This window comes from Mobula hypostoma, chromosome 3 (genome assembly GCF_963921235.1).
Source record: "Mobula hypostoma chromosome 3, sMobHyp1.1, whole genome shotgun sequence".
Lineage (NCBI taxonomy): Eukaryota > Metazoa > Chordata > Chondrichthyes > Myliobatiformes > Myliobatidae > Mobula > Mobula hypostoma.
In genome coordinates this window covers 224,273,602-224,295,513 of record NC_086099.1, presented here as the reverse complement: position 1 = coordinate 224,295,513, position 21,912 = coordinate 224,273,602, and the positions used below count along the sequence as shown (strand labels likewise).

Here is a 21,912-nt window from a genome sequence, read left to right as displayed (position 1 = left end):
TTTGGGCAAATTGTGTTTACCTATAATTGTGACTTAGATGAAGATCAAACTACATTTTATGAGTAATTAATGCAGAAAACCAGGCAATTGCTAAGGGCTCACAAACCTTTCCTTGCAACTGTAAATTCTGCCTGATGGAGGGTAAGGAGAGAGAATATCCACAGTGTGTGGGATCTTTGATGATGCCGCCTGCTTTCCTGAGGCTGTGAGAAGTGTAGAGAATGCCCAAGGAGGGAAGGCTGGTTTCATGATTTGCTGAGCTGCGTCCACAACTCTCTGCACATGATATAGTCTATATGTTTCAATTCACTGCCTGTCTTGTACCGTCATGCTTCTTAAAACTCTGATATCATATGACACAAACGTAGTGGGTGACTTCAATCTACAGGAGAATTGGGAAAGTCAGATTTGTGTCAGATCGCAAGAGAGGAAATGTATTGAATGCTTATGAAATGGCTTTTTACAGCAGCTGATGGTTGAGCCTACTCGGGGAACTACTGACTTAGACTGGGTGTCGTGTAATATCCCGGATCTTATTAGGGAGGTTAATGTAAAGGAACCATGAGAAGGCAGTGATCATAACATGACTGAATTCCGACTGCAATTTGCGAGGGAGAAGCATAGGTCACATGCATTGAAATAAAGGGAATTACAGAGGCATGAGAGAGGGGATTCCCCAGGTGGATTGGAGAAGGATACTGGTGGGGATGACGTCAGAGCAGAAATGGCTGACGTTTCTGGGAATAGTTCATAATGTACGGGATAGATATGTCCCACAGAAGTAGTTCTCAAACAGCGGGGCTAGGCTACCGTGGCTGACAAAGGAAGTTAAGGACTATATAATTGTATAGCTATATGGACAGGAAAGGAATGGAGGGTTATGGGCTGAGTGCAAGTCAGTGGGACTAGGTGAGAGTAAGCATTCGGCAGGGACTAGAAGGGCTGAGATGGCCTGTTTCCGTGCTGTATTTGTTGTATGGTTATATTGACTTCTACCACTACCCCTACAGTGCATTCCAGGCACCTACCATTTCATATGAAAGAAAAACAATACATGCCTCACAAATCTCCTTCAAACTTTTCCCTAGTACTTGACATTTCTAACCAGGGGAAGGGACTCTGACTGCCTACCCTATCTGTTGTGGAGCTTGCGGCAAGGTAAGGGTTAAGATGATGTGCTGACAGAGACAGCAATCAGGCATTGTGTGTCAACCAAGCCAAACCTCGCTCCTCATGACACAGCCTCTTTGTTCAAGCCTGGGACCCAAGATCACATGCATCTCAAGATAGGGATGTGAACAAATAACTTTAGAGCACATACTAGTTACTGGACAGTTATTTTACAAATTCTATTGTATTATTGGCCATTAATGCCTTCATTTTTTTTGGTTATTAATACCCAAAATACTTAATGTGATTGGTAGTTATAATTGCAAATAACGGGATTGGAACGTGCAAAGAGTTTCTATTGGATGAATGTCTGTATAAAATTAGACCATTTTAACAGACAACAACAAAACAACACCAGCAAAACAACCCTGTGCCTTCCACCCACGCACACACACAGACAGTCGTCTAACCCCAGGACAGGCCGTCTCTGAGCGCCCAGTGGACTCCGACTCATAGACTTCCGCAGCGCACTTGCAGACCCAGGGCTCTGACCATTGAGCCTGAACTTCCAATCCACTTTTAGGCTTTGACTTTTGGTATCGATCTAAGACCCCATTGATGATGATGAAAGATAGGTGAGGTTGTCGCTGCTGAAGTTTCAGGAACAGTTTGATAACATGGGCTGAACAGTTCTCCTCGTGCACTTGTGAATAAAGCATGACTGAGAAACGAGTATAAGTTGTCAGAGTGTAATTAATCAGTGACGACATTGTTCCTCTCATAATTGTGTAAACTTATATCAATTCACCCCTCAGCCCCGTGACACCCCAGGGAAAACAATCCCTGTTTGTCCAATCTCTCATTATAGCTAAAACTGTTCAACACAGGTGAACGTTTTGTGCATCCCAAAGCCTCCACATCCTTCCTGTGACCAGAATAACACACAGTCTAGGACCAGAGGGCACAGACTCAGAATACAACATCATAGATAAATAGATATACTTTATTAATCCCGAGGGAAATTTGGCAATGTCTCTTTACAACAGAGAGAAGGACGACTTGCTTTAGCCAGAGGCTGGTGAATCTGTAGAATTCATTGCCACAGACGGCTGTGAAACGCAAGCCATTGAGTATATTTAAAGTGGAGGTTGATAGGTTCATGATTAGGACAAAAAAGGATACGGGGAGAAGGCAGGAGAATGGGGTTGAGAGGGATATTAAATCAGCCGTGATGGAATGACAGAGCAGACTGGATGGGCCAAATGGTCTGATTCTGCTCCAGTGTCCTATGTGGCTTACAGAAATTCTTATACAACTGCAACCTGACTTTCCAACTTTTATACTTAACGATCTAACCAATGAAGACAAGCATGTTTTTTTGCCTTCTTTGCCACCCTCTCCAGTTTCAGGGAACTATGGATTGTACTCTCTGTACATCAATGCTCTTTGGGGTTCTGCCATTCACTGTATACATTCCTCTTGCATTAGTCCTCTCAAACTGCAACGCCTCTCTCTTGTCAAGATTATGTTCCATCTGCCACTGTTCCACCCAAATTTCCAACCAATCTATATCCTGTTGTATCCTGTGACAGCCTTCCTCACTATCCACAATTCCACAAATTCTTAACAAACACACCACCTCCACTTTCATCCAAATCTTTTATATATATTACCAACACCACCATAGAGTACAAACCTTTAGAATACAACCTCCACCACTACCCCTGGTCTTCTATGGCCAAACCAATCCAAAGTCTGAGGCCTGAAGTTCCGGCTCCTTGTTCGTCATCATCCGTGAGTCCTGGATTGAAACCGACAAATCAACTGAGGGTCTGGATGTTGGGATCCAATCGTCGGAGACCTCAATCTGTGAGTCCGGATCTACTGCAGGCCGATGATCGCCTGTCCAGAGGTTGGAGGTGTGTGCGCGCGTTGTACATGTGTGTGTGTGTATGTATGTATGTATGCTGGTTGAGGTTGGAGGTGTGTGCGCGCGTTGTACATGTGTGTGTGTGTATGTATGTATGTATGCTGGTTGAGGTTGGAGGTGTGTGCGCGCGTTGTACATGTGTGTGTGTATGTGTGTATGTATGTATGCTGGTTGAGGTTGGAGGTGTGTGCGCGCGTTGTACATGTGTGTGTGTGTATGTATGTATGTATGCTGGTTGAGGTTGGAGGTGTGTGCGCGCGTTGTACATGTGTGTGTGTGTATGTATGTATGTATGCTGGTTGAGGTTGGAGGTGTGTGCGCGCGTTGTACATGTGTGTGTATGTATGTATGTATGTATGCTGGTGTTGATTTGTTGCTGTTGTTCTGCTCTTGTTGCTGTTGGTGCCTGTGTTGTTCTGTGAACATGCTGACCACGTTACGCTGCACTGGAATGTGTGGCGACACTTGTGGGCTGTCTCAGCACACCCTTGGGTTGTGTTGGTTGTTAAAAAAATGATGCATTGTCATGTATGCTTTGATTTAGATGTGATAAATAATTAGAATTTGAATCAGTATGGATACCATGAGCCTTAATCTTCTTGAACAACTTGTTGAATGCTTAGCTGAGGTCCATGTAGATATTATCTACTGCCCTACCCTCATCAATCATCTTCATCACTTCCTCAAAAAACTTCAAGTTCACAAACTTGGACTTGCCTAAATGATGTCATGCTAATGATCTCTAATAAGTCCATGCTTTTCCAAATGGGAGTAAATCCTATCCTTAAGAATCTCATTACTGGCCTATACTTTCCTGTTATTCCCCATTATTGTTCTTAAACAAAAGAACTATGTTGGCTAGTCTCCAGTCCTCTGGGTCCTTGCCTGTAGCTAAAGAGGATACAAAGATCTCTATCAACACCTGAGCAATCCCCTCTCTTACCTCCCTCAGTAACCTGAGATGGATCTCATCAGATACTAACCATTTACCAGCCTCAGAATTCTTGGAGAGACCCAACACCTCCACCTCCTTGGCATCAACATGCCCTAGAAATATACTATCCTTTGGCGCAGAGCAGTGAAAACACCTGAGGTCATGGCTCAGGCTTAGTAGCTTTTCAGGTTCAGAGACAGCGCAGGAAGTTGGAGTCAAGTTAGGATTTAGGGACAGAGATGAGGGAGAGTTAGAGGTCAAGGATAATAAATGAAGAGTCAAGGACGGAGCCAACAGTAAGAGAGTTCCACAGTTGAAGGCCAGTGATACCCAAAGACAGAGGTCAGGTCAGCAGATAATGAGGATGTAAACCAGCAATTTTTGTAGTCAAGGACCAAGGTCGATGGGCCCCAAGGATGAGGGCCAGTGATCCACAAGGTTGGCAACTACCTGGCTTGGAGATCTATGAAGGGCAGTTATGGAGGCTGGGATTTAGTGGGCGGGTTGGACTCCAGCGATCCTGAGGACGGAGGTCGAGTCGGCAGGCACTGAGAGCAAAGACCTGTGATTACCCAAGGTCAATGGGCCCTGGTGAAGAGGGCTGGTTATCCCCAATGAAGGGGGAGGGGTGTGAGGGTGGGTAGGAAGGGGTTTGATTTGCTGTTGTTGTGTTTGCTTTGCTATATGTTGTTCTGCTAAACTTTTCAGGCATGCTATGTTGGTGCCAGAATATGTCGTGACACCTGCCAATTGCCTCAGCACTTTCTCAGATTGTGATGGTTGTTAACGCAAACAACACATTTCACTGTGTGTACATGTGACTAATAAATCTAATCTAATCTTTGATCTCCCAATCTTCTACGTCTTTCTGATGGCACGGAGAATTCAGAACGCAGCCTGAGTTGCTTGTTTAAAAAGGTGTACAAAATTGGAAATAAAGAACAAAATTTTTACCTGGTCATCCATAAGCGAGACAAGAGGTGAAATCACCAAGGTGATGCACCTTGACCTCTTGGCATACAGGTATGCAGGTAGCTGGTAGCAAAGTGATTTCCCCATTCCAGTGGAAAGTACAACCAAAGTGGAAAGACCTGGTTTGTAGTAAAAAAAATCAAATGGTTGGCTTGAAATGATATCAGTATCTCCAAATTTATATTTAAGTATTATTTAGGCTTTTAATTACCTGGTAGGTTTGAAGTACGTTCAAGTGCTATAGATATTACTCAATGTAAGATATACAGAATTAGGAGCAGTTTAGAATTCACGATCCCCATCAAGCATAGTCCTTCTCAGTTTGTTCACAGAAAGAATTCATCGTTTGGCTCCTAGTACCAAGCCAATTCTCCCATATCTCAATATAAGTTCAAGGTAAATTTATTACCAAAGTACATATATGTCATAATATACAACCCTGAGATTCATTTTCTTGCAGGCATTCACAGTAAATACAACAACCACGACGGAATCCATGAAAGACCACATCACCAACAGGGCAGACAACCACTGTGCAAAAGAGAATAAACTGTGCAAATACAAAATAAATAAATAATAACAAATAAACTAGCAATAAATATTGAGAACATGAGATGAAGAGTCCTTGAAAGTGAGACTATAGATTGTGGGTACAGTTCAGTGATGGGGCAAGTGAAGTTGAATGAAGTTATCCCCTCTGGTTCAAAAGCCTGATGGTTGAGGGGTAGTAACTGTTCCTGAATCTGATGGTGTGGCAGCATAGAACATAACAGCATAGTACAGCCCTTCAGCCCACATTGTGCCGATCTTTTAACCCACTCTAAGATCAAAAGAGTTTCTTAAATGTCCCTAATCTATCTGCCTCTACCACCAGAAATCAAGCATGCTCTGACTCCCAAAGCTTTCAAACCTTGGAAATTCCCTTCCACAATTCCAGAAGTAGTTTTCTTCCAATGCTTTGGCACTGCCTATTCTTTTTCATCAACATTCATTGACCCCAGATTGCCTCTAAACCCCTGACTGCCACACACTCCACCCAGCATCCATTACCAACATCACCCACCACCCTGGCCGTGCTCTCTTGTCGCTGCTGCAATCGGGAAGGAGGTACCCTACCACCAGGTTCAGGAACAGTTATTACCCTACAACCATCAGGCTCCTGAACGTGCATGGACCCACTTTCAAGGACTCATCTTCTCAGTATTATATGGTGATATACAGTATACAAGTCCAGGCAACAACACAACAGTATGCAATAAGTCTAGCTCCATCGCTATCAAGCAGCCTGCTGATGGGATTGTCCTGCAATACTCGATATGCTTAGTATCCAGTATTGACTTGTGATCATAAAAAGATATACAGAATGAACAAACACATCCTTGATTGGGCCCAGAGTGGTTGCTGCATCCAAGCACACTGCCATCTTACCAGTAGTTCTCAGACATGTATGTACTTAGAAATTTATTTTCAAAATACATATACTGTATGTGACCATATAATACTGAGAAGATGAGTCCTTGACAGTGTTCCTCTATGCTCCGTCTGCCAGAAGAAGCAGGATCTCCCAGTGGCCACTCATTTTAATTCCAATTCCCATTCTGATATGTCAACCCATGGTCTCCTCTTCTGTCGCGATGAAGCCACACTCAAGTTGGAGGAACAATACCTGATATTCTGTCTGTGCAGGCTCCAAACTGATGGCAGGAACATCGATTTCTCAAAATTCCAGTATCGCTTCCCCCACCCTCTTCTTCACCAGTCCCCATCCCCTTTTCTTTCGCTCACCTATCTCCTTGCCCGCCCATCGCCTCCCTCTGGTGCTCCTCCCCCACTTTTCTTTCCTCCATGGCCTCTATCCCCACCTATCAGACTCCCCTTTCTCCAGCCATGTATCTCTTTCACCAATCAACTTCCAGATCTTTACTTCATCCCTCCCCCTCCCAGTTTCACCTATCACCTTGTTTCTCTCTCCCCTCCCCCACCATTTAGGTCTACTCCTCATCTTTTTCCCTCCAGTCCTGCCAAAGGGTCCAGGCCAGGTACATTGACTGTACTTTTTTTCCATAGATGCTGCCTGGCCTGCTGAGTTCCTCCAGCAGGTTACCTGTGGACTTTTATCTTAAGTTCAAGTATATGTTCAAGTTTAATTGTCATTCAACCATAAAGACATATATCCAACTAAATAAAATAGCATTCCTCTGGAACCAAGACACAAAACACAAAACATAAAGTCACACACACCATATATAGTTACGATCTTTTTCCATTTTTTTTTACCACAGATGCTATCTGATTCCTCTAAGTCAAAAACACAAGTATATGCATGCAGAGTTGCAGTGGAAAACCTATTTGCCACAGCATCACGGGCACATTCTTAATGAGTACGGGAGTTGGGATGTTGTGGTGAAGTTGCATAAGATATTGATGAGGCCAAATTTGGAGTATTATGTGTAGTTCTGGTCACCTACCTACAAGAAAGATGTCAATATGGTTTAGAAAATACAGAGAAAATTTACAAAGATATTGCCAGGACTTGAGAACTTGAGTTATAGGGAAAGGTTGAATAGATTATGACTTTTTCCTCTGGAGTGCAGGAGAATGAGGGGAGATTTAATAGAGGGGCTAAATGATGAAAATTACAAAATCATTAAGTGCTAAATGCTCATTTCACTCACCTTAATGCCGAACTGACTCCACAACCTGTAGTCTAACTTTCAAGGACTTTACAATTCAGGTTTTCAGTGTTAGTTAGTTAGTTAGTTATTATATGCCCATTGGTTGTTTTGTCAGTCATTGTTATTTATAGTTTTTCATAAGTTCTATTGTATTTTTTAATTTTCCTGTAAATGCCTGCAAGAAAACGAACCTCAGGGTAGTTTATGGTGATATATGCATACCTCGATAATAAATTTACTTTGAACTTTGAAATGAAATGCAAGCAGGATTTCTCCACTGAGGTTAGTTGAGACTAGAACTAGAGGTCAGAGGTTTAGGGTTAAAGGCAAAATATTTAAGGGAAACCTGAGGGGGAATTTCTTCACTCAGGGTGGTGAGAGTGTGGAACAAGCTGCCAGTAGAAGTGGTGGATGCAGGTTCAATTGTGACGCAAGAGATGGTTGGATAAGTATACAGATGGGGGGTATGGATGACTAAGGTCCATGTATGAGTGGGTGGGACTAAGCAGAGTAACAGTTTGGCATGGACTAGCTGGGCCGAACAGCCAGTTTCTGTGCTGTAATGCATTAGCATCAGAGACACAACACTCACAAGAAAGGGGAAGGATGAAGGTAGGGGAGAAGGGGTTCAGAGGTTTAGCAAACATGGAGCATGCTGAAGGAGAAGAGAACCTTGGACAAGAAGAACCAAGAGGGGTCGATGGGAGTGTGAATGATCAGGTAGGAGGATGAGGGAGAAGCACTGGGATCAGTCCCAAGAGCACATGCACGCGCGTGAGAGAGGCCACATAGGCACACAAGAGTGTATAAATATGTAAGAATATATGCTAACAGTGCCTTCGTACATGTAGGCATTAATACCCGTGCAGCAAAGTCTGGTCTCTTTAGAACTGCTTGCCACTGGATCCATCCCTTGAGATAGCTGGTGTGCAACCACTGACTCACGTTAACCAGAAATCATTCACAGGCTCCACTCCCACGGCACAGAAATAGAAATGCACAGAGCAAGAAACTCCTTTCCTCACATACCTGACAAAATTCTCATCACGGTTAATTCCTGGCCTGGTCTGAAAGACTGGTACCCAAACTCCAAAAGGGCCTCCTGAACCTCTGGCGGAGTAGCTGACAGGGAGAGTAAGACGCATCGTTAAACCGAAAGGAACCCAAATTCTTAACATAGTGGATACCGGTTAATTGGGACACATCAGGACCAGCACATTTGGCCCCAATTAGCTAACGTTTCATGGAAATAGTTAAAGAGATATAAAAAAGACAAACTACCACTTAACTGAGTAACAAATTACGCATTTAAATGAAATACATAACAAATTAGAACACTACCAATACTACTGGTGGTAGTCCATCGTATCTAATGATGACAGGAAACCTGTGCTGGAGAGTTCTTAAAGTGTAAAAGCCATTAGACCGGGGAACTTCATTCTCTACACCTCAGAAGTCCGGGTCCAGTGTTACGAGTGTCACAACTCTGGTCTTCCCTGGTTACTGTGGATGGTGGATGGTTACAGTCCACGGAGCGTTGCAAAACCACCTTCCTGGCTATTGGATCTCACTGTAGATCTCATCTACCCAGTCTGCTGGAACTGACTTCACATGCAAGGACAGGTGTGTCCCTATCTCACTGTGGTTTGAGACCTGCCGGCTACTCTCACCCGGTTTAGCCCGCCTGTCAAAGCAGTATACCGGACTGCGGCCACTGTCTCATGCTTGGAGCCACAGGTGAGAACTGAAAGTTCAGTGGGGACTAAAGGTAGCATTCAAGATGATTGTCGATACCTTCAAATCCTTCAGAGATCTTAATCTCTTGAAGTAGAGAAATCATTTCATTTTCACTCTCAGCTGTTTCTGGCATCTCCAAGCCTCAATACTTGAAACCGCAGTGAGCAGAACAGTTCTGAATTGTCTTCCTGCTTATTTCTCACCGTAGGTGACAAAAATCACTGCTTTTTGAACACAAACACACACAACTGATGCTATTTAAAAAACTGTTAGCTTCAAGCACAGTGTAGCTTCTACAGGCTACACAAGTGTGGGCAACTGACACTAGTCAGAACCTGTTATGCAAATCTCTTGCCCCAATTAAGTGGCATACTGTCCTAAATAAATGAAGGAATCCCGGCAATTTTCTTGATTTGTTTTTGTTAAGAGTTGTCCCAAATAAACGTCTGTCCCAATTAGTCAATGGCCTAATTAACTGGAATCCACTGTATTAGATCATAAGACCATAAGATATAGGGGCAGAAGTAGGCCACTCGGCCCATCGAGTCTGCTCTGCCATTCAATCATGGGTTGTTCCAATTCTTCCAGTCATCCCCACTCCCCTGCCTTCCCCCCATACCCTTTGATGCCCTGGCTAATTAAGAACCTATCTATCTCTGCCTTAAATAATACACCCAATGACTTGCCCTCCACAGCCGCTCACAGCAATAAATTCCACAGATATACCACCCTCTGACTGAAGTAATTTCTACGCATCTCCATTCTAAGTAGACATCCTTCAATCCTGAAGTCGTCCTAGCCCCTTGTCCTAGAATCCTCTACCATGGGAAATAACTGTCAGCTGTCACTCAAGCTAGTAGGTTTTAGACAACACGCACCAAACCTAACTTGCTATCTGTGTTGAGAGATGCCAGTTAAAAAGATATAAACTAAAAGGTCAGTAATTACAAAGTGTGATCAAGGCTTGTAACATTGTGTAGCAGTTGTAGCTCAGAAATTCTGGACAGTAACTCTAGTATACGATCCGTGATCACTCAACGCACTAGTTCTCAACATGGGCCATATGGCCCTCTGGGGACCATGCCAGATTTCACAGGGACCATGATTAGAAAACAAGAAACTAGGGCCACAGGAGTTTCTGAATGGGCCATGATAAGATTACTGTTTTAATAAAAAAAAATTAATATAGACTGTAATGTAATTTAATTGGAACCCTGAATGAAATGAATGGAAAATACGCTAGATGATGCAAATAAGGCAGTAAAACGGGTGGGTGTGGGTGTGCGTGTGTGTGCGTATGCGCGCACGCTTCACATTCCCATTCGGATATGTCCATACATGGCCTCCTCTACTGCCATGATGAGGCTAAACTCAGGTTGGAGGAGCAACATCTCATATACCATCTGGGTAGTCTCCAGCCCCTTGATATGAACATTGAATTCTCCAACTTCCGGTAATTCTCTCCCCCTCCCCCAGCTGCCTAACATCCCCCTCGTGGTTCCGCCGCCTTTTACTACCCATTGTGCTTTCCCCTATTCCTTCTTCACCTTTCCTGCCTATCCCCTCCCTGCTTCAGCTCTTCCACCCCTTTATCTTTCCCCTTACTGGTTTTCACCTGGCACCTACCAGCCTTCTCCTTCCCACCCTCTCCCCCACCTTCTTTATAGCAGCGGTCCCCAACCACCAGGCCGCAAAGCATGTGCTACTGGGCCACGAGGAAACGATATGATTTGGCGATATGAGTCAGCTGCACCATTCCCTGTCACGCCCACTGTTGAGCTTGAACGCACACGAGGTCATTACTCGCGCGTCATCCATGTCAGCACGGGAAGGAGATCAACTCCTCGAGCTTGCAAATGATGGCGGGCTGAAAAGTATGTTTGACATAACATCTCTGCCGGCATTCTGGATCAAAGTCAAGGCTAAATATCCTGAGACGGCCACAAAAGCACTGAAAACGTTGCTTCCATTTCCAACATATTTCTGCAATGAATGCAACGAAAACTAAATTGCGGAATAGACTGGACATAAGGAACCCCCTTCGAGTATCGCTGTCTCCCATCACCCCTCAATGGCACCGTCTTGTTGCAGGGAAACAAGCCCAGGGCTCCCACTGATTCAGCGATATTGGTGTGTTGCAATGATTGAACAAGCCCAGGACTCCTACTGATGCAGCGATATTGGTGTGTTGCAATGATTTTATTTGTTCATACGGGGAAAATATGTGCTGTGTGTTTAATATCCAAACGTAATTTAAAATGTTATGATGCTATTGACTTATAAGTGACTTATATAACCATATAACAATTACAGCACGGAAACAGACCATCTCGGCCCTTCTAGTCCGTACCGAACGCTACTCTCACCTAGTCCCACCGACCTGCACTCAGCCCATAACCCTCCATTCCTTTCCTGTCCATTTACCTATCCAATTTTTATTTAAATGATAATATCGAACCTGCCTCTACCACTTCTACTGGAAGTTCGTTCAACACTTACTTCAAGCTCCCCTGTCCTCCCCTGATAATTGACTTATCACTATACTTATGCAAGGAAAATATGCACTGTGTGTTTAATATTAAATTCGTTAGATAAACCCTTTTAGAAACGAAATTGAGTGTATTAGCCACTTATCATCTATATTCCAATCGTAATTAACACCCCCCAGAACAGACTCGCCAAAAACGATTTGTAGAAAAAAATCAGCACGTACACCCATGAGCAAATCACGCATGCGCACTGGTGCCCGCGCAAGGCTTCACGGCCATGGTAGTCTTTCTCGGGGTAAACACAGCGTACTTGACTGCTACTCTTGTCCATTGGCAATTCTACCCCGCCCCCACCCCCCCAGGGTTGGCTGGTCCGCAAAAACATTGTCAATAATAAACTGGTCCGCGGTGCAAAAAAGGTTGGGGACCCCTGGTTTATAGGGCCTCTGCCCCTTCCCTCTTCAGTCCTGACGAAGGGCTCCAGCCCGAAACGTTGACTGATTGTTTCCACGGACGCTGCCCGACCTGCTGAGTTCCTCCAGGGTGTTGTGAGTGTTGCTTTGACCCCAGCAGCGGCAGAGTATTTTGTGTTAATGGGTGTCAATTAATTGTAGGAAAAATACACCTGTATCTGGAAGATCCAGCTGCTGGTGAGTCAGTATCCTGGCAAAAACTACACCACAAAGACAAAAGAATGCTTCAAGCAACTCCGCAAAAAGGTTATTGAAAAGCACTGGTCAGGAGATGGGTACAAGATCATTTTCAAGTCACTGAATATCCCTTGGAGTACAGTTAGGTCGATCATCAGGAAATGGAAAGAATATGGCACAGCTGTAAATCTGCCTAGAGCAGGCCATCCTCAAAAACTGAGTGACCGTGCAAGAAGGGGACAAGTGAGGGAGGCCACCAAAGAGACCGTTGACAGCTCTGGAGGAATTACAAGATTCAGTGGCTGACATGGGAGAGACTGTGCATACAACAACTGTTGCCCAGGTACTTTATCAGTTGCAGCTTTACAGGAGAGTGGCAAAGAGAAAGCCACTGTTGAAAAAAAACTCACTTGAAATCTCAGCTAGAATTTGCCTGAAGGCATGTGGGAAACTCTGAAGTCACCTGAAAGAAGGTTCTATGGTGTGACAATATCCTAAGTTATCATTATGGACTGTGCCTTTAAAAAGAGAGAGAGTGAGCGTGCAGCTGTACAGCACCAACAGCTTGTTACAGAGAGAGAGAGAGGGGCTAAGACTGCTCACAGTTTGTTTGGGATTTATGCAAGGACACTGCCAGCTTCTGAGTTCCTACAGAGAGAGAGAGAGAGAGAGAGAGAGAGAGAGAGGAGGAGCTACATGATGGACAGCTGGTGTTCAGCATAACAGTATTTAAACTAGCATAGTTGCTTGTTTCAGAGGACATGCAGACACACTAAGGTGTGGTGAAATTACCATTATCCTGTTCAGGTGCCCACGGGTGTGGGACTGAGGATCGATTAAGAGGAATCGATCTGTGATCACTAGTGCGTGACAGAGTGACCCTGTAGAGTCTACCAGTGTGTCTAACCCTTGCCTGGGTTGGTAGATTATCACTTGAAGTCGGCACTCTTAAGTTGGTCAAGTTTGGCTAACTTGGAAGTTTCGGAGGACATGAGCCATGAGCAGAAAAAAGGTTGAGAACCACTAGTTTAATGTCATTTCCAGTACACAAGTGTAAAGGAGAATAAAATAATTGTTACTCCTAATCTGATGCAGCACAAAACAAAAAAACACAATGAGATAAAGAACACAATAGTAAGAACACAATAAATATAAATACGTAAGATAGCATATACACATAGGTTGAATTTATGTCCAAAAGTGATGCTAAGCATAGCAGTACCTGTCCATAAGTGACTTTCACAGAAAATGATAAAGTAGTGGTAGTTGGGAGTGTGGTGGGATGGGTTAGTGGGTGGAGGTGTCAATCAGCCTTACTTCTTGGGGAAAGTAACTGGTTTTCAGTCTGGTTTATAAGTTCTCAGGTTGTTTCCAAGTCACCTGTATGTTTTCACATATTAAAAAAAAAATCAAATATCTTGCTCCCCAGCTGAAAATCATAGAGACTCCATATAATGACATAGTTACAAGATATAAAATGCATGGGGAATTAACAGATGTCTAATAATGAGACGGAATTTCTGCAAATTGGCCCTTTGGCCCACTGTCTGCGCCAATTATAACTAATCATAAGACCATAACACCATGACATAGGAGCAGTATTAGGCCATTCGGCCCATCGAGTCTGCTCTGTCATTTCATCATAGCTGATTTATTATCCCTCTCAACCACATTCTCCTGCCTTCTTCCTATAACTTTTGACGTCCAACTAACCAAGAACATATCAACCTCCATTTAAAATATACCCAATGACTTGGCCTCCACAGCTGTCTAGAGCAATGAATTCCACAGATTCACCACCCTCTGGCTAAAGAAATTCCTCCCCATATCTGTTCTAAATGGATATCCCTCTATTGTGAGACTGTAGGCCCCCACTACAGGAAACATCCTCTCCACGTCCATTCTATCTAGGCCTTTCAATATTCAATAGGTTTTAATAAGATCCCCCCTCATTCTCCTAAACTCCAGCAAGTACAGGCCCAGAGCCATCAAACACTCCTCATACATTAACCCTTTCATTCCCGGGATCATCTTCATGAACATTCTCTGGACCCGCTCCAAATAAGGGGCCCAAAGCTGCTCATAATACTCCGTGTATTTATTCCTTCACACTAATCCCATTTATCCTTCTCACATTCTCATCAATTCCTCCCAGATTCTACCACTCACCTGCACACTGGAGGTAATTCTATTTTTTATAGGCATCTGTTAGTCTCGTGAGACCATGGATTTGTGCCTTGGAAAGTTTCCAGGGCGCAGGCCTGGGCAAGGTTGTATGGAAGTCCGGCAGTTGCCCATGCTGGGAGTCTCCCCTCTCCATGACACCAATGTTGTCCAAGGGAAGGGCACTAGGACTGACAGCTTGGCACTGGTGTCGTTGCAGAGCAACGTGTGATTAAGTGCCTTGCTCAAGGACACAACACGCTGCCTCAGCTGAGGCTCGAACTAGCGACCTTCAAATCACCAGACCGACGCCTTAACCATTTGGCCACGCGCCAACACAACTCACAGCATCCAATTAACCTACCTATGGGGGATGGGGGGGGGGAAAGAGTGGGTGCATGGCAGCTAGCGGTTAGCATATTGATTTACAGTGCCAGTGATCAGCGATCCAGGTTCAATTCCAAATGCTGTCTTTAAGGAGTTTGTAAAGACATACGGGTTAAGGTTAGAAAGTTGTGGGCATGCTATGTTGGACCTTGACATAAACAACGCATTTTATTGTATGCCTTGATATACACGTGACCAAAAAAAACCTAATCTTTACCAACCACATCTTTGGGATGTGGCAACAAACCAGAGCATTTGAATAAAACACATACAGTCACAAAGCAAATGTGCAAAGTTCACACAGACAGCACTCCAAATCACGATTGATCCCATGTCTCTGGCACTGTAAAGTTGTGGTTTTATTAGCTGTGCCACTCTGCCACCCAATCTTAGGAGCTCCTGAGGTGGGATTGGCCAGCACTGCAGTTAGTTCTCACAAAAGTTCAAGAGACGCCTCCATTTATAAAAGAAAGCTGAAGGGAAGGCAGCTGGGGAGTGCTGTGTAGTTAATATTTCAGTAATAGTTGAGTAATCTTGTAATTGTCTTCTCCAGGAAACAGAGCCCACCTCTGATTTAAGCTGCTGCTGTTAGTGGAACAAGTCAGATTCACATTCCCAGCTCTTCTGTTTTTCTTCCAATTAATCTAATGTTTTGAAGTTATTAAACATAACAGTGGCAATAAGGTATTTTAAAAACAAGCCTGAGATGGCTAGTGGCCTGTTGAAGTTCAGCGAGGTTCGTGTGTATCACATTGTAGCATGATGACGTGTGCAATTCGCACATTAACCCATAATGAATTATTTAAATGAAGAAGAATGCTTAATCAACCCAAAAAAAAAAAATATATATATATATACACATACACACCATACACACACATACGATTACTCAAATATTACACAGTGAGTGGATACAACAGCACTGAGTTATGGTCTGTAGCGTGGGAAGGGTTGGAAAGAGAACTGCAGCAATTGGAAGCTGACACTCTCCATATTTCTGGTTGAAGAAGTGAGACCATCTATTTCTCCCAGCACAGCCTGCCTACAAACTCCAGACTAATCTTTCAAAGCAAATCTACGACTTAACCTTGCTCAGTCAGTGACAACATCAGGATTTAGTCCCTGAGCTTCCTATGCTTTAGGAAGTGGATTTTGAATTTAAAATAAACAGAATTAATAAGACAGAAATAAATATTTGAAACAATTGCAGTTGAATAATAAACATGAGATTCTGGAAATCCAGAGTAACACAAACAAAATGCCACAGGAACCTCACAGATCAGGCAGCATCAGTGGAAGGGAATAAACAGTCAGCGTTTCAGGCTGAGAGCCTTCATCAGGTGAGTTGGGGGTGTATAACACTATTAAAGCTTCAGCTGTGAGGTCAGGGTTCAATTCCTGCTGCCATCTGTACAGAGTTTGTACGTTCTCCTCCTGGTGCTCCAGTTTCTTTTCACATTCCAAAGAGATATGGTTAGGGTTAGTGAGGTCTGGGCACTGGCAAGTGAAGCATGGCAAACCTTGCAAGCTGCCCAGCACAATCCTCACTGATTTGATTAAATGCAAACAATGCATTTCAGTGTTCAACATACTGGTGACAAATAAAGCCTATAAATCAAAAAGTACTTTTATTGTAGTTTGTTGATGCTTTGGAAGGAGTTGAGGGAAGATTCCCTCATCAGAATTTAACCAGTATCTTCATTAAATGATATAGCGATAGCTCCAGTCTGAATTACTATTGCATAACTTAAAGGCATCTGTTAGTCTTGCAAGACCATGGATCTGCACCTGGAAAGTCTTCACTCTCCAGGGTGCAGGCCTGGGTAAGGTTGTATGGAGGACCAGCAGCTGCCCATGCTGCAAGTCTCCCCCCTCCACGACACTGATGTTGTCCAAGGGAAGGGCATTAGGACCCATACAGCTTGGCACCAGTGTCGTCGCAGAGCAATGTGTGATTAAGTGCCTTGCTCAAGGACATGACACGCTGCCTCGGCTGGGGCTGAAACTCACAAACTTCAGGTCGCTAGTCCAATGCCTTAACCACTTGGCCACGTGCCCACACCTTGCATAACTATTGAATGTAATATCCTGGGCACATTGAAACCAACACTAGCCATCACACAAATAAGTCAGGCAGAGTGTATAATTCAGTGTTAGGATTTTCCACATTTATACAAGGTTCATAGGCACCATCCGGTAAGGAATTTACAGGGTAGGGCTTGTACAATGAATGGAGGAGCCTTGGGGTGTGTTATGGAACAGGGGAACCAAGGTGTGCAAGTGCATAGTTCACTGAAAGCAGCATCATAAGTCGAAGGGGTGGTCTGGTACACTGGCCTTCATCAGCCTGGGCAATGAGAATAGGAGCTGGAAAATTAAGTTGCAGCTGTACAAGACACTTGGAACATTGTGTACATTTTCAGCCTGTTATAGGTAAAATGTAATTAAATCAGAAAGATGCTGAAAAGATCTACCATGATATTGTCTGGACTTGGGAGGCTAAATTACAAGGAGAGGTTGAGTAGACCAGAACCTGGAACTTTGAAGATTGAGGGGTAAACTGATAGATCGTGAGGGGCACAGGCAGAGTGAAAGCACATAGTCTTTTTTGCAAGAGAGAGTGGCGGGGTGCTAAACACAAGAGGGCATAGGTTTAAGATTAGAGGCGAGGGATTTAAAAGGGACATCAGGGCCCACTTCTTCACACAAAGGGTGGTGCCTATTTGGAATGAGCTGCCAGAAATAATGGTTGAGGCAGGTACATTAGCAATGTTTAAAAGCCATTGAGATTAGTATAGGAGTTTAGAGGGCTATGGGCCACACCTTGGCAGATGGGACAGGTTGGGCAAAAGGGACTGCTTCCATGCCATACAATTCTATACCTCATTTAGATGACATACCTATAACATTTCCATCGTCTCCTAGATTGTACAAAGGTTCCACAGCTGGTGGAGCTTCCGACTGTTCGAATGAGGGACGAATGGTGCTCAAGATTACCTCAGCGGCTGGCTCCTCTGGAGTAGAGAAACCTGCAATGAAAATGTAACTTATACTCATGCCCGTGTCACAGCTTAATGACAAAGTTTCTACATTAGGCAAAAACGGAATACGTTGGAAACACACAGCAGGTCTGGTAGCACCTGTGGAAAGGGAGACAAGGTTAAAATGGAAACACAAGAGACAAGATGCTGGAATCTGGAGCAACAAACAGAACATTACAGCATAGTACAGGCCCTTCAGACCACAATATCATGCTGACCCTTTAATCTACACTAGGTAAAGCTAATTCTTCCCTCCTACATATTCCTCCAAAGATGTTGCTCCTCCAACCTGAGTGTGGCCTCATCGCGGTAGTAGAGGAGGCCTTGGACTGACATGTCGGAGTGGGAACAGGAAGTAGAATTAAAATGGGTGGCCACTTTTTCTGGCAGATAGAGCATAGGTGCTCGGCAGAGCGGCCTCCCTATCTCCGTCGGGTCTCACTAATATACAGAGGCCACACCAGGGCACCAGATACAGTAGGTGACCCCAACAGACACACAGGTGAAGTGTTGCCTCACCTGGAAGGACTGTTTGGAGTCCCTGAATGGTTGTGCGGGAGGAGGCCTAAGGGCAAGTGTGGCACTTGTTCTGCTTACAAGGATAAGTGCCAGGAGGGATATCATTATTTAACAATGCTTAATTTGGATTTTGGGTTCTGCCAAAACTAATTGAGTCTTGATCTTATAACAGGCTTGATCCAAATATGAATAAGAAATTAATTTAACATGCAAGGTAAGAATGATTGCCATTAACATCAGGGCAGGGGTTGACCAAAGATTACATCAGAAAGCATCAATAAAATTCAGCTCTGTCCTCTGAGGGAAAGTCATTCCACTAATGGGAATCAAATGTACACAGAAAGCAAAATGGCTGAGCTTGTGGGAGGACAATCATCAAAAGTGTAGAAACTAATTCATCAATATTACTAACTTATCCAGGCTACAACATGAAGACTATTGCTAAACTAGCTAGTCAGGGGAAGGAGTTATCCTTCCCGAAACCTTTCCTAATCAGGAGTTTAACAGAATACTGACAATTTGCCTTGATTAGCACAGTTTCAATAATAACTGAAGCACTTAGCACTCTTTCAGACAAAGCAGCTGTCTTGAATGATATGATATCAACAGCTTCCACAAGTAGTGGGCAACAGTTTTAGTGCTTACTACCTGCCAAGTGAAACTTTGATGCCTCATATCATGTAACATCTCTCGTCCACAATCTCTGCTGGCAAGCAACAGAACAGTCTCAGGTGTTTTCGAATATCATGACCTGCTATTTTCTTCAAATACCATACGCCATCTTTGGGTTGGAAATAGTTGCCATTCTAATCCTGCAATTCCTCACTCGATAGCACTCTGCCCATACTTTATCAGGAAGACTGCCTCGCCACCTTTCTCTTTCACATTGGCTGGATAGATTGAATATTTCTTCAGGTACTTTGTCCACTTCATAAGTCAAAAGGGAAGTGCCTGGAGAAATGGAAGACAAGGACATTTTTCTGTAACTTGCACAATTCAGCACAGTGAACCAGCAATGTTTGCTGAACTGAAGTGGGTAAGGTTACAAAGTACGGTATTCAGCTTGAACCAGCTAGGAGGTTAAAAGACTCAAAATTTTTAAAAAGTGAATTCAACAGATTTATGTCTACCTCACGAGGAATTCTGCAGATGCTGGAAATTCAGCAACACACATCAAAGTTGCTGGTGAACGCAGCAGGCCAAGCAGCATCTCTAGGAAGAGGTACAGTCAACGTTTCAGGCCGAGACCCTTCGTCAGGACTAACTGAAGAAAGAGCTAGTAAGAGATTTGAAAGTGGGAGGGGGTGGGGGAGATCCAAAATGATAGGAGAAGACAGGAGGGGGAGGGATGGAGCCAAGAGCTGGACAGGTGATTGGCAAAAGGGATATGAGAGGATCATGGGACAGGAGGCCTAGGGAGAAGGAAAAGGGGGAGGGGGGGAAACCCCAGAGGATGGGCAAGGGGTATAGTCAGAGGGACAGAGGGAGAAAAAGGAGGGAGAGAGAAAGAATGTGTGTGTATAAATAAATAACGGATAGGGTACAAGGGGGAGGTGGGGCATTAGCGGAAGTTAGAGAAGACAACGTTCATGCCATCAGGTTGGGGCTACCCAGACGGAATATAAGGTGTTGTTCCTCCAACTTGAGTGTGGCTTCATCTTTATAGTAGAGGAGGCCGTGGATAGACATATCAGAATGGGAATGGTATGTGGAATTAAAATGTGTGGTCACTGGGAGATCCTGCTTTCTCTGGCCGACAGAGCGTAGGTGTTCAGCAAAACGATCTCCCAGTCTGCGTTGAGTCTCACCAATATATAGAAGGCCACATCGGGAGCACCAGACGCAATATATCACCCCAGCCGACTCACAGGTGAAGCGTCGCCTCACCTGGAAGGACTATCTGGGGCCCTGAATGGTGGTAAGGGAGGAAGTGGAAGGGCGGGTGTAGCACTTCTTCCGCTTACAAGGATAAGTGCCAGGAGGGAGATCAGTGGGGAGGGATGGGGGAGACGAATGGACAAGGGAGTCGCGTAGGGAGCGATCCCTGTGGAAAGCAGAGAGAGGGGGGTAGGGAAAGATGTGCTTAGTGATGGGGTCCCGTTGGAGGTGGCGGAAGTTACGGAGAATAATATGTTGGACCCGGAGGCTGGTGGGGTGGTAGGTGAGGACAAGGGGAACCCTATTCCTAGTGGGGTGGCGGGAGGATGGAGTGAGAGCGGATGTGCATGAAATGGGAGAGATGCGTTTGAGAGCAGAGTTGATGGTGGAGGAAGGGAAGCCCCTTTCTTTAAAAAAGGAGGACATCTCCCTCGTCCTGGAATGAAAAGCCTCATCCTGAGAGCAGATGCGGCGGAGATGGAGGAATTGCGAGAAGGGGATGGCATTTTTGCAAGAGACAGGGTGAGAAGAGGAATAGTCCAGATAGCTGTGAGAGTCAGTATGCTTATAGTAGACATCAGTCGATAAGCTGTCTCCAGAGATAGAGACAGAAAGATCTAGAAAGGGGAGGGAGGTGTCGGAAATGGACCAGGTAAACTTGAGGGCAAGGTGAAAGTTGGAGGTAAAGTTAATGAAGTGAACGAGCTCAGCATGCGTGCAGGAAGCAGCGCCAATGCAGCGAAGGAAAAAGGTAGCTTCCAACCTGATGGCATGAACATTGACTTCTCAAACTTCCGCTAATGCCCCACCTCCCCCTCGTACTCCATCCGTTGTTTATTTATATACACACATTCTTTCTCTCACTCCTTTTTCTCCCTCTGTCCCTCTGACTATACCCCTTGCCCATCCTCTGGGTTCCCCCACTACCTTTTCCTTCTCCCTGGGCCTCCTGTCCCATGATTCCAGAGGTGAGGGGGTTAGATTATGAGGAGAGATCGAGTTACCTAGGACTGTACTCGTTGGAATTCAGAAGAGTGAGAGGAGATCTTATAGAAACATATAAAATTACGAAAGGGATAGATAAGATAAAGGCAGGAAAGTTGTTTCCACTGGCAGGTGAGGCTAGAACTAGAGGACATAGCCTCAAGACTTGCAGGAGTAGATTTAGGCTGGAGATGAGGAGGAACTGATTTTCCCTGAGAGTGGTGAATCTGTGGAATTCTCTGCCCAATGAAGCAGAGCAGGCTGCCTCAGTAAATACAGTTAAGACAATTTTGGATAGATTTTTGAATAGTAGGGGAATTAAGGGTTATGGGGAAAAGGCAGGTAGGTGGAGATGAGTCCATGGCCAGATCAGCCATGATCTTATTGAATGGCGGAGCAGGCTCGATGGGTCAGATGGCCGACTCCTGCTCCTATATCTTATG

General features: G+C 44.4%; 1 protein-coding gene across 1 annotated transcript in view; it reads right to left on the bottom strand.

Moving 5' to 3' along the window:
- The window catches only part of recql4 (RecQ helicase-like 4), a 104,282-nt gene that overhangs the window by 39,412 nt on the left and 42,958 nt on the right, over positions 1-21,912 (bottom strand). The window contains 3 exon segments of the mRNA XM_063044632.1: positions 4,929-5,065; positions 8,651-8,743; positions 17,948-18,076. Coding sequence (XP_062900702.1) covers positions 4,929-5,065; positions 8,651-8,743; positions 17,948-18,076 — 359 coding nt within the window.